At 40.9% G+C, this 13,921-nt stretch overlaps 1 protein-coding gene across 7 annotated transcripts in view; it reads right to left on the bottom strand.

Annotated features, from left to right (window-relative positions):
- The window catches only part of VPS13D (vacuolar protein sorting 13 homolog D), a 252,521-nt gene that overhangs the window by 149,479 nt on the left and 89,121 nt on the right, over positions 1-13,921 (bottom strand). For 4 of the 7 annotated variants that reach the window (XM_058552933.1, XM_058552940.1, XM_058552935.1 and 1 more), the window contains 5 exons: positions 11,316-11,456; positions 9,146-9,268; positions 6,743-6,817; positions 3,099-3,204; positions 1,912-2,064 (listed from right to left, as the gene is read on the bottom strand). In XM_058552933.1, the coding sequence (XP_058408916.1) occupies positions 1,912-2,064; positions 3,099-3,204; positions 6,743-6,817; positions 9,146-9,268; positions 11,316-11,456 (598 nt within the window). The remainder of the gene's footprint in view (positions 1-1,911; positions 2,065-3,098; positions 3,205-6,742; positions 6,818-9,145; positions 9,269-11,315; positions 11,457-13,921) is intronic. The other 3 variants (XM_058552934.1, XM_058552936.1, XM_058552937.1) reach the window with 3 other exon arrangements.

Genomic DNA, 13,921 nt, shown 5'->3' with positions numbered 1-13,921 from the left:
TCAAGAGAATATTTTAACTGGGTTTTACACTTAAAACAAAATTGCAAGATTTATAAAGCTTGGACAAGAGTGACATTTACCATCCCTTTGTACGAACCGTGCAAATCCTTATACTAGCCCCGTCTTTCCTCCCCCAACTCCCACCCCAATCTTTATAAAATAACAACGTCAGCTAAAATCATTTCAGTGGGGCAGTAAAAATGTTTACTAGCAATTTAATTATATAACCATACTCTTGGAAATGCATAAAATGACATTTTCTTCTTGGTTCTTTTGTTGAACACCCTACTTCTCTCAGAACCACATTCGGTTGTTTGGCTTCAGTCCGACACGACTACAGACAGGTTCTGAGGGACGCAGCCCTTGGAGTTTCAGGGCTGAAGTGCTCGGCTGAAATTGGAGCAGAAGGCAGTGGGCAAAACAGGAGGAACAGGAGGAAATTGCACATTTAATTCTATTTTAGATTTTGCCTAATTGAAGCCAGAAGCCTGAAATGGGGAACTGGATTTGAGGCTGACAGGAATTGGGGGGGAGGCAGGGAGTGGGGGACAGTGTGCCAAAAGGGGAAAAGCCAGAGAAGGCATTTATTTTGATGAATTCAAGCAGAACAGTGGGACTTGAAATGGGTTACAAAGCACGGAAACTAAAACGGAAATGACAAAGAGGTCAAATCCCTTCTGATACAACAGAGGCAGTGCTTATTAAGAAATACAGCCAACGGTTCTATAATTAGCGTCTCCAAGAACTTCTCCAAGAACCACTCATTCCTGGAAATTCTAACATGGCTTCCAGGTACAAGTGCCCAGCACAGTGATTCTTTTTAACTTTTTTTTTCCTGTAAAATCACTAGGGGCCCACAAGTTCAGAAGTCTTGCCACTGGGGAATAATGTGTGCCAGTACAAAGCTATGCAAAGCGAAGTGTCTCACTTAGGAGCAAGTCTGCACACAAAGACTGAGAGCACCATGAAAGCATGTGACTACAGAAGGCTGAAGCCAACCTTTTAAATTTCAGCTCAGCTTAAAAACAGACATGAGGCTCAAATGCTAAAATCTTAAGCTATTCACTATCTACTGGATAGCCCTTCCACTTAAAAATGTTTGCAAATAAAAGGACACTTGATTAGACCATTTTATGATCTCTCAGTGACCTTCTTTCAGGTTTACTCCAGTCCCTGGCTTGCTATTTGAACGTACATCAGCTAGCCCTCTCCCTAGATGAGTTAACTCTTATCCTCCTCAGAATCAGAATATCTGATCATTATTGGCTCTGCTTCCTGAAACCATCTGCTTGCTAAAAGCGCTCTGTGGCACATATGTATCTTAAAATTGAAATCACCATGCTTTGATAACTCTTTTATTTTTTAATTTTTGTTTATTTATTTTTCCCCCAAAGCCCCAGTAGATAGTTGTATGTAATAGTGGCACATCCTTCTAGTTGCTGTATGTGGGACGCGGCCTCAGCACGGCTGGAGAAGCAGTGCGTCAGTGCGCGCCTGGGATCCGAACCCGGGCCGCCAGTAGCGGAGCGCGCGCACTTAACCGCTAAGCCATGGGGCCGGCCCTGATAACCTTTTAAGAACACAATGTCGCCACAGCATCATGAAAACCAGGCTAGGATGCGATGAACTTGAGTGTCATGATCTGTCTATGCTTCAACCAAATGATGTGAAATACACTATCACCTCACATGTCAAATAAAGAGATAATTAATGGAAAGACACGTATTTCTAAGATAGCAAGACAGTCACTATATTTTTTCAAAGGAAACACTGGTTTTTGAAATATCTTTTAAAAATAAAATATTAAAATCATTAATAAAGGAAAGTGAAAAGACAAAACATTAGGGACAGTCATTTACAGCATATGTATTTTTTTTTTTTTTTTTAGGAAAAGAATAAACCATGCTTTACCTGTGTCTTAGCTTTCCTCTTGCTTCAAATTCAAAGGGAATCTCTTCACCCGTGAGGACTTCCCGCCATTCACTAACGTTGTGAGCATCATCAAAAAATGTTCCGTTCCCTTCTGGAACCACCCCTGGACTCCCACTGTGAGACAGTGCAGCCCTGGAACCAAACCAGACAACAAAAGCTTGTCCCTCTTTCTCTCCAACTCCCTGTCACACAGAGCTCGGTGCTCAGAGCAGAAACCCTCCTGGAACTTGATTCACAGCAATAAGGCAGTGTAATCTGGCTACAACGCATGACCTAAGAGGTCAATAACTGAAGTTATCTTCGTGATCAATCACGACTTATTTGAAACTTTAGAAATAGCTGAAAGCTATCACTACATAGTCACTTACCTCTAGCAGCAGAGACTAGTACATAAGATGCTATGTAAACTAAGTCATGACTTTTAAAAGTATTTAAGTGACTACCTAGAATTTAGCAGACCTAAACTGTTTTTAAAAAACAAAAAACATCTCCTCCAGAGCATTATCATACTCAGTGAAGGCAGGAGAAATGTGGTTTCAAATCAGTTGACTCTGTTCCTCATTTCATGCACTTCATTACCTGAACTGTAAAGGCTAGCATGTATTTGGAGCTGAGGTCTAAACAGGCAGAAAGTCGTTACAGAATGTTCTCACTTGGCTTAGGTAAACTCTCATTTGTTCTCCAAACTCCACCCAATTCCACCTGGGGTGAAGTGTGTTTTAGGTTTGGAAGATAATTCTTGGGGGTGGGGGATATGGGAGATGTTTTCAAAGCAGTCTTGGAAGAAAAATGCAAAATGTTTGCTTTAATAACCATACACAGCTTCTTTTTAAGGGTGGGGATGGGGACTGAGGAGAAAAGACAGGATGACTTTCCTTTCACACTTCCTACTCACATTTTCAATTTGCTTGACTTTGACTTTAAACGTAATGTGTACCAGGATCAAGATCATAATGTGGACATTTCAGACTCAGAATCTACTTCCCTGACTACAGATTCCACATAGAACCAGAACCTCCATCATAGATCTCAGCAAGACAGCAAGTTACTGCTCCAAATACAATCCCAAGAGCCTCCAAAAGGGGCCCATCCTGCTCTACTGAGCTGGTTCACAGAAGCCGTTGGTGGCAGAGACGGCTCAGGGTGACAGGGTAAGTGTTCCTTACCTGGTGGGCGTGGTGGTCAGGGTGGCAAACCACAGAGTGCAGCCTGTGTGATTCCTGAGAGCAAAAGGGACAAATGGCTGCCGGCGCTTGGGGGTTTTCACCTCTGCTATGAATAAGAGAAGAAGGCCATTAACATGCACCTCTATGTGTGTGGCAGAGACCCTCCCCACACCTGGAGACAGTCCCAAAATTGTCTCTTGTGCAAAGGGGCTGAAGGTGGAGGAAGGAGAAGGGACCACCACAGGTGTGCTGACAGGACAAATGGAATCTCCTTCTATTTTGCTGCCTGCTACGAGATGACCTGGTCCCCTGATAACTGGCTGTGACGTGTGACTACTCCCAGCCCCCAATTCTCCCACAACTCTCATAGGCTTTATTTCAGAAGAAGACATCAGGACCGAACTTGGCTGGAACAAAGAGAGAGAAAGAAATGGACCCCCACCACGCCCAAGAAGTATATTCTAAATAGGTACCCAAACTGTAACAAGATACATCGCACATACTTGTTTAAACTTTGTCCAAAACACTTGTACTTTAAAAAAGCCTCCCTTCATATAAAAGTCACACTTTAGTCATATTACGTATATTGTAACAAAACAAAAACATTTTTTCCTATTCTCTTATACTGATAGTTATTTTGTTTTTTCTCCCTGGAAGATCAGAAATATACTAGTCCAAAGCTTTTTAAATGAAATTTTTAGCTCATTTCTGTTTTTACATCGATATCACCACCATCCGCTATAAGGTGGGTACTAGGGAGACTACAAAAGGAACATAAAATATGGCTTCTTTTCACAAAATAGCTTCTAACCAGAGAAACTGGAAGGAAACACTGATCAACACAAGACTGTAAGTAATCGAATTCTCGAGAGAGTTGACCTGACTATACGCCCTATAAGAAATCAGAGAAGTGAGAAACCATGTGGCCAGAAACAGCCAAAGAAAGCTTTCCAGGGGCCAGGCTGCCTCGGGACCCGTCTGCCGGCACCACTGCCCTGCTGCATGGTCTGGCATGGAACAGAGAGTGCTGAGAGGAGAGGCAGCAGCTCCTTTCCCCAAGGGCCTGCGTTTGCTCCACTGGCCACACAAACAAAGAGGGAAGTGGCAGCAGGAACCACAAAGGCAGCAGCAATCCAGTGCTGGGAGCCTCCTGGCTGACGTGCTCACACCACACATACATTACCAACAAAAAAGGGCATAGCCCAGTCTTACTACGTGTTCAGCTTTAAAGCACGAGGACAGCCTAAGAAAGGCCGAGACCCAAATGGTCTGCAGCTGTGGAGAAAATGACATCTAGAGGTGACTGCAATTGCCGACTGAGAACACTATAGCAAAATTAAATTCATTTTCCAGGACCACGTTTCCTGCCAGCAAAACAAGAAGGTAAACTGCAACAGACTCTGCCTTCTCCTAGCTTTGAGTAAGGCATGGGGCAATATCATAAACATCAGTATTATTGCCTCTTAAAAAATAATCATTTTCTTTTTTCCCTTGTACTTTCTCAAGTTTTCAGAAGTTAGTACTATAAACACTGCAAAACAAGCAATTTCAGGTTCAGACAAGTTCTATTTTGGTAAGGACAATGGCTTAGGGGAGTCTGAGAAACAGTAACATGCTAAATAAATGAGTAGTCTCCTGTGTGTTCCCACGATTTCGTGGTTAGTCTTTAGAGACACCCCAAATACTTCTAGAGATAATCTCCGCCTAGAATATACCCATTTCTCATCCCAATGGCCTCACTTAGTTTCCAAGGGTTGCTTTAAAAACATAGTGTTCATCAAGGAGAAAATTAAGGAGTAGCTGTGAGGCTGCTGACAAGAGCAGAGGGGGAGTAAAAATTTTTAAGAGCTGTCTGCAGGGGAAACAGTACTTACTGTGGCACCTTGAAAGGCACCTCCCTCTCCATGAGTGCACTGAGCTGCTTTATTACAGTAGACAAAGGACCCAGGAGGAAAAGAAGCCAGATGTGCTTTCATATCCCACTGTGAGCCAGACTGTATGTTTCCATTTGCAAATTAGATTTAAAAAGAACAGGTGGCAAATGGCTTTGATCATGTTGTAATACAGAATAAAGTGCTAGGAATCCATATAAAGATATTCACAAGTCTATTGCTTTGGAATTAAATAGCCTGGGTAGGAACACTGCTGAGGTCCCCAAGCTTCTTGTGTTGATTACACATACCAACACAGATCTCAGCAACCTACCTCTCTGAGGATAAAATACTTGGAGTGCTCACAAACCCAAACCCAATACCAGGGGACCAATCTGACATTTTCTGCACTAGGGTCCAAATCAACTGTGCATTTGCCTTTGGCACAGCACCAGAGAACAAAATTCCCAAGTCCATCAAAGAGAACGGTATTCCCTGGTGGCCTCAGAAAATCTGCCTCTAGTGACCAGATCTAATTTCTTCACAGGCTGAGAGAACCTACGGCTCCTCACGTCTAAGTCGGTCTTCAAATGGCTCCAGCTGAGGAAATTTCTTCCCTTTGGACTTGTTACACAGGGTAATTTGGCCATTATAAGCAGTGCAGGTTTTCACGCTGTGCAATGTTAAGCAGCTCAGTCTATCAGAAAGGACCTGGTTTGTAAATGATAAGAAATACACTCAAGTCCCAGGTCTGCTACTACCCAGTCATGTGCAAGAAGGCAAATTACTTAGTCTCTCTGAGCCTCTCTGTCCGCAGCAGCTAAGCAGGAATAATGCTTTGCTCAGCCTGAAAGATTCAATGACAGATACAGAAAAGCTCAGAAGTATAATTCTGTGATAAATGAAGATTCAATCACAGCTTTCTTTGTGAGCCCTCCCCCAAACATCCATCTCGGCAAAACCTCCCAGAAAAAAACTACAGTACTGCCCCCACGTATTAACATCCCTGTTCTGAACTCCTGGTAGAGGGAGCTCAAATGGCCCTTTTTTACAAAATATGTCATGACCCAGGATCTGGTGTTAGCCAAGTCCAAACATAAGTCATTCAGATTAAATAGCCCTCCTTCAAACAAATGAAGAAATGAACATCTTGGGATTCCACTTCCTTGATGTTTGCGGTGCTCTCTCTCATATTTACTTACCAAATTCTCAAGAAACCTTAAAAGGCCACAGATAGAAATAAAGAACATTTTCTTTTCTATCTCCTAAGCACCTCATTCATACCTAAAGAAATTAAGATTTGTGTCTAAGCAATTATTTACTGGGAAATTTTTTCTTAGCTCTATTCCTGGTCATTATAGCTCCTATTTCATAGAGCCTCTTGCATTACCGTAATCAATGTTCACTGAGTATCCTACAAAGACTTGCAGCACTGCTTGATGGAGGATGGTTTTCTTCATTTACTTGCTTTTCAACATGAGACATCACCTCTAACTGACACTGGATGCTTCTGCACCAGACATTGTGGAGCTGGTTCCACCTCCACCACGGGTCAAGGCAGGTGGAAGAGACAGCATAAGAATCAGCACATCACTTCCTTCTGATATAAGGTGCCACTACTCTCCAGTAGTTGGAAATGCTCTTTCCTGCTACTAAAGCAAAGTACTCAAAACTGAATATACCCCCATTCAGCTCCCATTCACAGAAAATCAACATACAAGGCAGTTCTTAAAACAGGAAAATAAAGCAAGCCCTCGCTTGGCTATACTGTACCTCTAGCATAGATCTGGTGCTCTAGGTTAGTCAGACTGGCTGTACTCCTAGTTCTAAGGTAGACAAGGGGGAGGCCTGGTAGACAGGAGAGACAAAGTTAGAGGGTAAGAATAAATATAGTGAAAAAGCAGACTCACCTCCAAAACATAAGCACAAATAGAGTACATTACAAAAAGAGCAAGCTTCATGCAATCATAGGATCATTCCCTTCAGTGATTACTAGAGCCAAGAAGGTACTTGACGAAGTGAGCAAGACAGCTTCATGCTAGCTTTCACTGTGGAGGACGTGTCAAAGGGGCATGCTCCTTTCTTTCTCAAGTGGGGAAAAAAAATGTATTCAACATTCTCTTGAACCAAATGACAAGCCTTTTGAGGATTTTTAATGTAAAGCATGTATGTTCTTAAGTGGCCCAGAGAAGTTACCAACACCAATCAGTGGAGATTTTAGTGGGAGTTCCTCCATTCTAACTGGAAAAGGCAGCAGCACTGGAACGCTAATCCCCCAAGGGTCTCAAAAATTCAAGGGAAAGAGTCAGTCTGTGTTCCAAGTTTAACAGTCTCTACTAAGGAGTTATCTCATAGTATTATTTATATTATAAATTATACATGGAAGTTTTTAGAATATTTATATTGGATATTTCCATAAAACGTTCTTGGAATAGAAAACTAATGTGTTCAACAAGGTGCCATGCCGTCCAGGTTTACCTGCAGAGTCTCAGCCCTCAATGAACAAAGCCAACAATTATGTCAAAAATGAGGCCATTATTTTCTTTCCCCTGCTAAAGAAATGTGAGAAATCAGCAGCTCCCTTAGGCTGAATTTCATATTAAGAAACTCTATTCCAAGGACTCATTTTGAAGCTGACCTGAATAAAATGTAGAAATTTGGGGGAAATGTGACTAAATATTCATGAATAAGACCTGAAAGTCTATGATCAGTTTAACAAGGTTCAAATCGACTAAGTTTCAAAACAAATGCCCAACAATTACGTTAGTAGGCCTATTAAAATACAACCCCATTTGCTATACTACCACCCAGGAATTTCCAATAAGAAAAGAGGTTTGGAAATTTAGATATATCCACTTACGTCTAATTAAAAAGATATATTATACCTTTATAAGCCTAAGTAACCATAAAAATCTATAAGTAAATAAAAATCCACCTTTAATTTAGTACTGGCATTTAACATAGATAAGGCAGCTTATTAACTACAAGGAAAGAGGAGAAGATTAAAGGGGGGGGGCAGGAAAGGGACCAAAAAAATCCCAAAGATTAGGCCTTCCTAGTGTTTGCACTGACTCTGGATTTAAGATCTCCCTGTATGAATAATGTTTTAAGAAACACACTCTCTAAGACACATTACATATTACAAAGATTATTCAGAGTCTTCTGGGTACACTATGTTACATTCTCTTGACACACAAACTGGGAAGGTTAGAGGAGGAGCCAGAGTTGAAGCTGGTGATATCTGCAGAGCCCTGGCTCCTAAGCAATGACCTTGAGACTCAGAAGCAACAGTCTGGGAGACAGAGAGCAAGCATAACTGACATTTCCTTGTCCCTCCTCCTACAAGTACAAGGCAGATAGAAAGTCCATTTATACACCCTGAGGAGAGACGAATCAGTTCAAATACTTCATACACTAAGAAAATCCATCTTCCCATGACATGTTTGCAGACCAGATGGAATATTTAACTATTCATGAGCTACGTGAAGTCCAGCCAAGACTCCCCAAAAAACCACACTGGAAGAGTGGGGCTGAGCTGAATTTGGATGACAACAGCTCGTGGAACAACTAAGGACAATGCTGTTGGCCATCACAAACTGCCCAGCTCTGAGGAAATCAGAGCTCCACGGTGAAGCGTTTAATAAGGAAAGAAAACATCGTTAACAGAGAAACTGACTCCTCTTTCTTCAAGAGGCTGGGTATTCAATTCTTTTATACTTTATGAACAGTACAGGGGCCCCTTCTAACAATTTTTCCTACATGGGATCCTGCCCTCCCTCTCTTCAAGAATATATCCAAACTCTCTATCTCTAGATTTAGAAGACTGAAAGATGTTTTTAAAAATCCAGTCAAAGAGTCCAATCAATTGGAACGTTTTGCTGAGTAAAACACGAACTGACCAATGGCTGATCTTAATGCATTTTCAGGTGCACCAGTTCATACACAATGTTACCAGAATCTAGGAATTGTATATTGCAGATTTTTTCTCCCTCACAAAGGCGAAATCAGAGCTTATATCAAAAGTTCAGCATTTTGCACCAGAAAAATGTCTCTTGCAAAGACTTAAAACAGAAGATAGTCAGGATTTCCGGTAGGTTTTTCCATAGAAAATGATGGTTCTATCTGGATTTCAGGTCAACAGTGATTTAATCAGACATTTGTAGAGAAAACTCTTACTTTGTCCAAAGCATGGAGGATCCACTGAAGAGCCCATCCAGTCTTCTGATGTGGTTGAATCTATTTCCTTGTCCTGTTTACAGTAATCTGCCATCCACGACTCCTTGGTACTTACATACTGGTCTAAAAAAGAATTCCCCAAAGATATTAAAAATAGAAGTAGAAAAGATGGAGGGTTCAAGTCAAATAATTTCAATTCAGCAAAACAAGCTTTTACTGAATGCCTCACTACATGCTGGGCACTCTGCTAGATTCTGAGAAAGTTTGTCCCCTGGAGAAGCTCACACTCCACTGTAAGAAATTAATGTTAACAAAACAACCATCACCACATAACTATACCACAATGTGAAAGGAGCTAAAACAAAGATATAAATAAAATTCTAAGGGAGCACAGAACAGGGGTTGATTTATTCTGCTTTGGCAGAAGTAGGGGAGTACACACCAAAGTCCACAGGACTCTTCAGAGAGGTAGGGACCTTTGTTCTAGGTCTTGAGGAATGAGCAGAGGTTAGAGTTTACCAGTGGGATTAGGGATACAGGGACATTCCAGGCAGAGAGAACAGCATGTGCAAAGACTTCAAGACATGAAAGTACATGGCACATTTGGGGAACACTGAATACTTTGCTGTGACTTTGGCACAACATATTGGGGTAGGGACACAGCAGAGAAGTCCAGGAAAGTGAATGACTTAGTTTGTGAAGAGTGTGGTAGGCCATGCTAAGGGACAGGGTTTGGAGACAGAAAGACCAGTTAGGAGGCTGTTAAAAAACCACCAGACTCAGGAGGCTGAAATCCAGCTGATAATTCTCCAGGAGTATTTTACTCTTTTGAGAGGAGAATTATAATAGAGCAGGTTAAAAAATAATTACAATGTGCCACACCTGGATAAAGACTTTTTATATTAACTAAGGTATTATACTTTTTAGAACAAGAAGGATTGGTTTCTGGTTTATATTTGGCTATATAAATGAGATTTATTCAAACACTAAGAGGTCACTGCAATGTTTCTGGGTTTTAGCACAGTATTAAAGAACTGAAGATAAAAAAACAAACAGCTTTACCACGGACAAGAATGCCTTCTGGAAGGTATTTTTAAATAGACAGATGCTCAGAAATATCAACAGAACTTTTGTTTGAGGTAAGCCCTTGTTTATTGTAGCTTTTCAAAGCATTACCCAAAACTTTACCTAAACTTCCAGATGATCAGATTATACAAGAAACAATGTGGGAGTCAAAATCATATAGTACAGAATGGTCATGAGATCAATTTACCATTACATAGGTGATATTATCCAGGAAAATTAATGAAAAATTTGTTAATGTAAAACAGTTGTTTTAAAATTTGGATATCAATAAACTTATGGTCTCATTTCTCCATCTTACTCTGACATGGAATAAGGCAAAGGATATTTTAGAGCCTCAATCCAACACACACACTGAAGGAAGTTCACAGATTTACAACACTATGTGTTATCACTCAGAGATAACTACGGTATTACCAAAAATCAGATCGTGAGACCAATGATTCAAATAGTGAATGTGAGTTTTCACAGCAAAGGTAGGCATTATCTGACTGTATGATCATGTTACTCTTCTTTTAGATGGTATAAATACAAACATAGAATGGTTCTGACTCACTACATTGAATCCAGGAATGTACATTTCAGCGTTTTCAAAGAAACTTTCAGAACACACACAGTTAGCTTGGCAACCTTTTAACGCAGGGATTTTCAGTTAGGTCAACATGATATTTGTTGGGAAACAGCACAGGCAACTTATCCTACTATGAAGACAAAGTCAAAATTACACCTTTTAAGAATTATTCTATGAATAGCCTGAGAGAAGTGAATCTAAACTCACTTCTAGAACATTTAATAAACCCCAGTGACCAAGCATCATGGAGAGAAAGTTCATGATGGACATTTATGTTCCCCAAGTAGTCTAAGCTCCTGCTTATCATTCATAGCATTAATATGGGATGCCAACTCTGGAACAATGGGTTGAGAAGAATCATGAGGCTAAGTTAAGGTTTATCAGGAAAGTAGCCATGATGAATAAATGATGTCTTATACGGGCCCAAGTATTTGCTAAACCAGGATTAATAGTCTTCCAGACAAGGGACTTCTGTACAGAGAGGTACCAATCTTCTAAAGACAGCTTTCCACTCACCAATTAGTACAGAAGTGATATTGATATCCAAACGGGGTTTGGCCTTGGCTTCCAGCTTCAGTCGAGGAGGATGGAGACGACTAGCTGCCTGTTGCTGCCAGGACACAGAGCATGGCCATGGCTCTATAAATGGCTCCCAGCCTAAAAGAGCACAGGAAAGAAGACATCTGTTCAGCAGATACCGAGTTTGTAGGGGAACACTGTTCACAAATGCTCAGCAACACAAACTACAGCTTAATAGTTTTCTTTTTTTTTTTTTTTGTGAGGAAGATCAGCCCTGAGCTAACATCCATGCGAATCCTCCTCTTTTTTGCTGAGGAAGACTGGCTCTGAGCTCACATCTATTGCCAATCCTCCTCCTTTTTCTCCCCAAAGCCCCAGTAGATAGTTCTATGTCAGTTGCACATCCTTCTAGTTGCTGTATGTGGGACGTGGCCTCAGCATGGCCAGAGAAGCGGTGCGTCGGTGCGCGCCCAGGATCCAAACCCGGGCCGCCAGCAGCGGAACGTGCGCACTTAACCGCTGAGCCACAGGGCTGGCCTGATAGTTTTCTATTTCCCATTTGATTTCACAATGAAAGCACCATCTTTAGCTATAGGTGGCATCACAGATGTCTGTGCTGTTCAGAGGACATGAGTGGAAGAGCCCTCACCACAGTCTCCCAGAGGTGGGAGGAAGGAGGGAAGGGAGCACATGTGTCCTCTTCTACTAAAGAGCAGGCAAGACCTGGTTTTGATCCACTCAAGATGCAAAAAGGAGTCGCAGACTCAGGTTGAAAAAGCAGTATCAGTGGCTAAAGTAACCATTAAATTTGATTCTCCTGCTTACATCAAGAATCCATTGGTTGAATAAATAGGTATAATTTGGAAATTCATTAAGTTTTTCAAATATTTATTCTTATGTACAAAAGGTATATAAACATCACATAGGTATGGTTTAAAGAATAAAATGATTGCAAACACTCACGTACCCACTATGCAGCTTAAGAAATAGAAAATTACAAGTTCCTTAGAAGCCCCTGAGTGCTACTGCCCCATTTCATCCCTCCCTTCCCACCAACCCTCTCCCACCCAACTCCAGACCATTAGCTTGAATTTTTAATCACTTTCTTGCTCTTTATAGTTTTACCAGATGTGTAGGCATTTCTTAAGAACGTATTAATTAGTCTGTCCTCCTGGGGATCTTTACTAAATGGAATCCAACTGTATGTATTCTTTCGCAAGTTTCTATCTTTGCTCAACAACATGTCTTTGAGATTCACTCATATCGATGACATGCAGCTATGGTACACTTATTTTCACCACTGAATTGTAATCCACTTGTGGATATCCCGTAATTTATTTATCCATTCTACTGCTGAGAGACATTCACTTGATTCCAGTTTTACTGCTATTAGGAAGACTGCCACTATAAGCAGTCTTGTACATATAGGAAAAAGATTCTCTAGGGTATAGACCAGGAAGAAGTACATTGCTGGGTTGTTGAGTAGGCTTATACTCAACTTTACTAGGTCATGTCAAATTGCTTTCCAAAGTGGTTGTACCAATTTACAATTCTAATAGCAGGAAATAAGAGTTCTAAGGCTCATATCCTCACCAATACTTAGTAGTGTCACACAATTTTTGCCAGTCTGTTGGGTGAGAAAAATGGTATCTCATTGTGGTTTTAACAACTCAACTTTTCAAGGCCAGTTAATTTTTAACAGTTTTCTAAATAAACTCAATAAGCTGTAGATCAGGTGATTCACCAACACAAATCCAATCCAATATGTAGCATAAAATAGGTATATTAGCCTCCTCACACCATTTAGCACTTAGTGACCTGAATGTGTTCATACAACTTTAAAAGCAAGCAATATTCACTCTGGGAAAATAAATGATTCTCAGAAAACCAGCTACCACATGCCCTGTAAGAGTTTCTCTCAACTAGCAAAACTTGGGCCATTATTCTCAAGTCAAACATTTTGAACAATTAGGAAATAAAAATGTTACCTTTAAGTGAATCCAGAACAGACAGGGAAAATGTTAACCAACGTATAAAATTAAATGTAACGTGTAATCTAGAACAATCAGCAGCACCACAACAAATTGATGCTTCATTTTCCATTGAAATCAAAGGGAGCAGTCACTCTTGGCCTAAGCTTTAGATTGCACTGCACTACTTTGTTTACTTTGTCCACACCCACTAAAAAAGAGAACTTCACAGCTCAAAAGGCTTGGCCCTGGTCTGTGATGGTTCCTGAATGTCAGTCTGTATAGGCCTTTACCTTGGTCTTTCCCGTGGAAGGAAAGAAAGCCGACAATGCCTTGCAGCACATCCAGGTTTTATGTCTCTGGAAGAATACTTGCTCTGCTCAACTGTTTTACTTTAGGGGGTAGGTATGGCAGGTTACACATAATCACGGACTCGGTACTCTCCTCATGAAACAAACAGGTCCAGCAGGGAGTGAGGAGGCTCGAAGTTTAAAATGCTATGGGCGTAAATCTCCCTTGAAATTTAGCTACTGTCAGGGCCAGACAAATGATCCTTCACTGTTGAGCAATTTCATGTTCTGGAACGAGCCAAACTCCAGGATCAAAAAGAATTAACTCTGAAAACTTTTTTTT

Source organism: Diceros bicornis, chromosome 13 (assembly GCF_020826845.1).
Source record: "Diceros bicornis minor isolate mBicDic1 chromosome 13, mDicBic1.mat.cur, whole genome shotgun sequence".
Lineage (NCBI taxonomy): Eukaryota > Metazoa > Chordata > Mammalia > Perissodactyla > Rhinocerotidae > Diceros > Diceros bicornis.
Note: the sequence above shows the minus strand (reverse complement) of the source record. Positions and strands in the feature narration are given on the sequence as shown.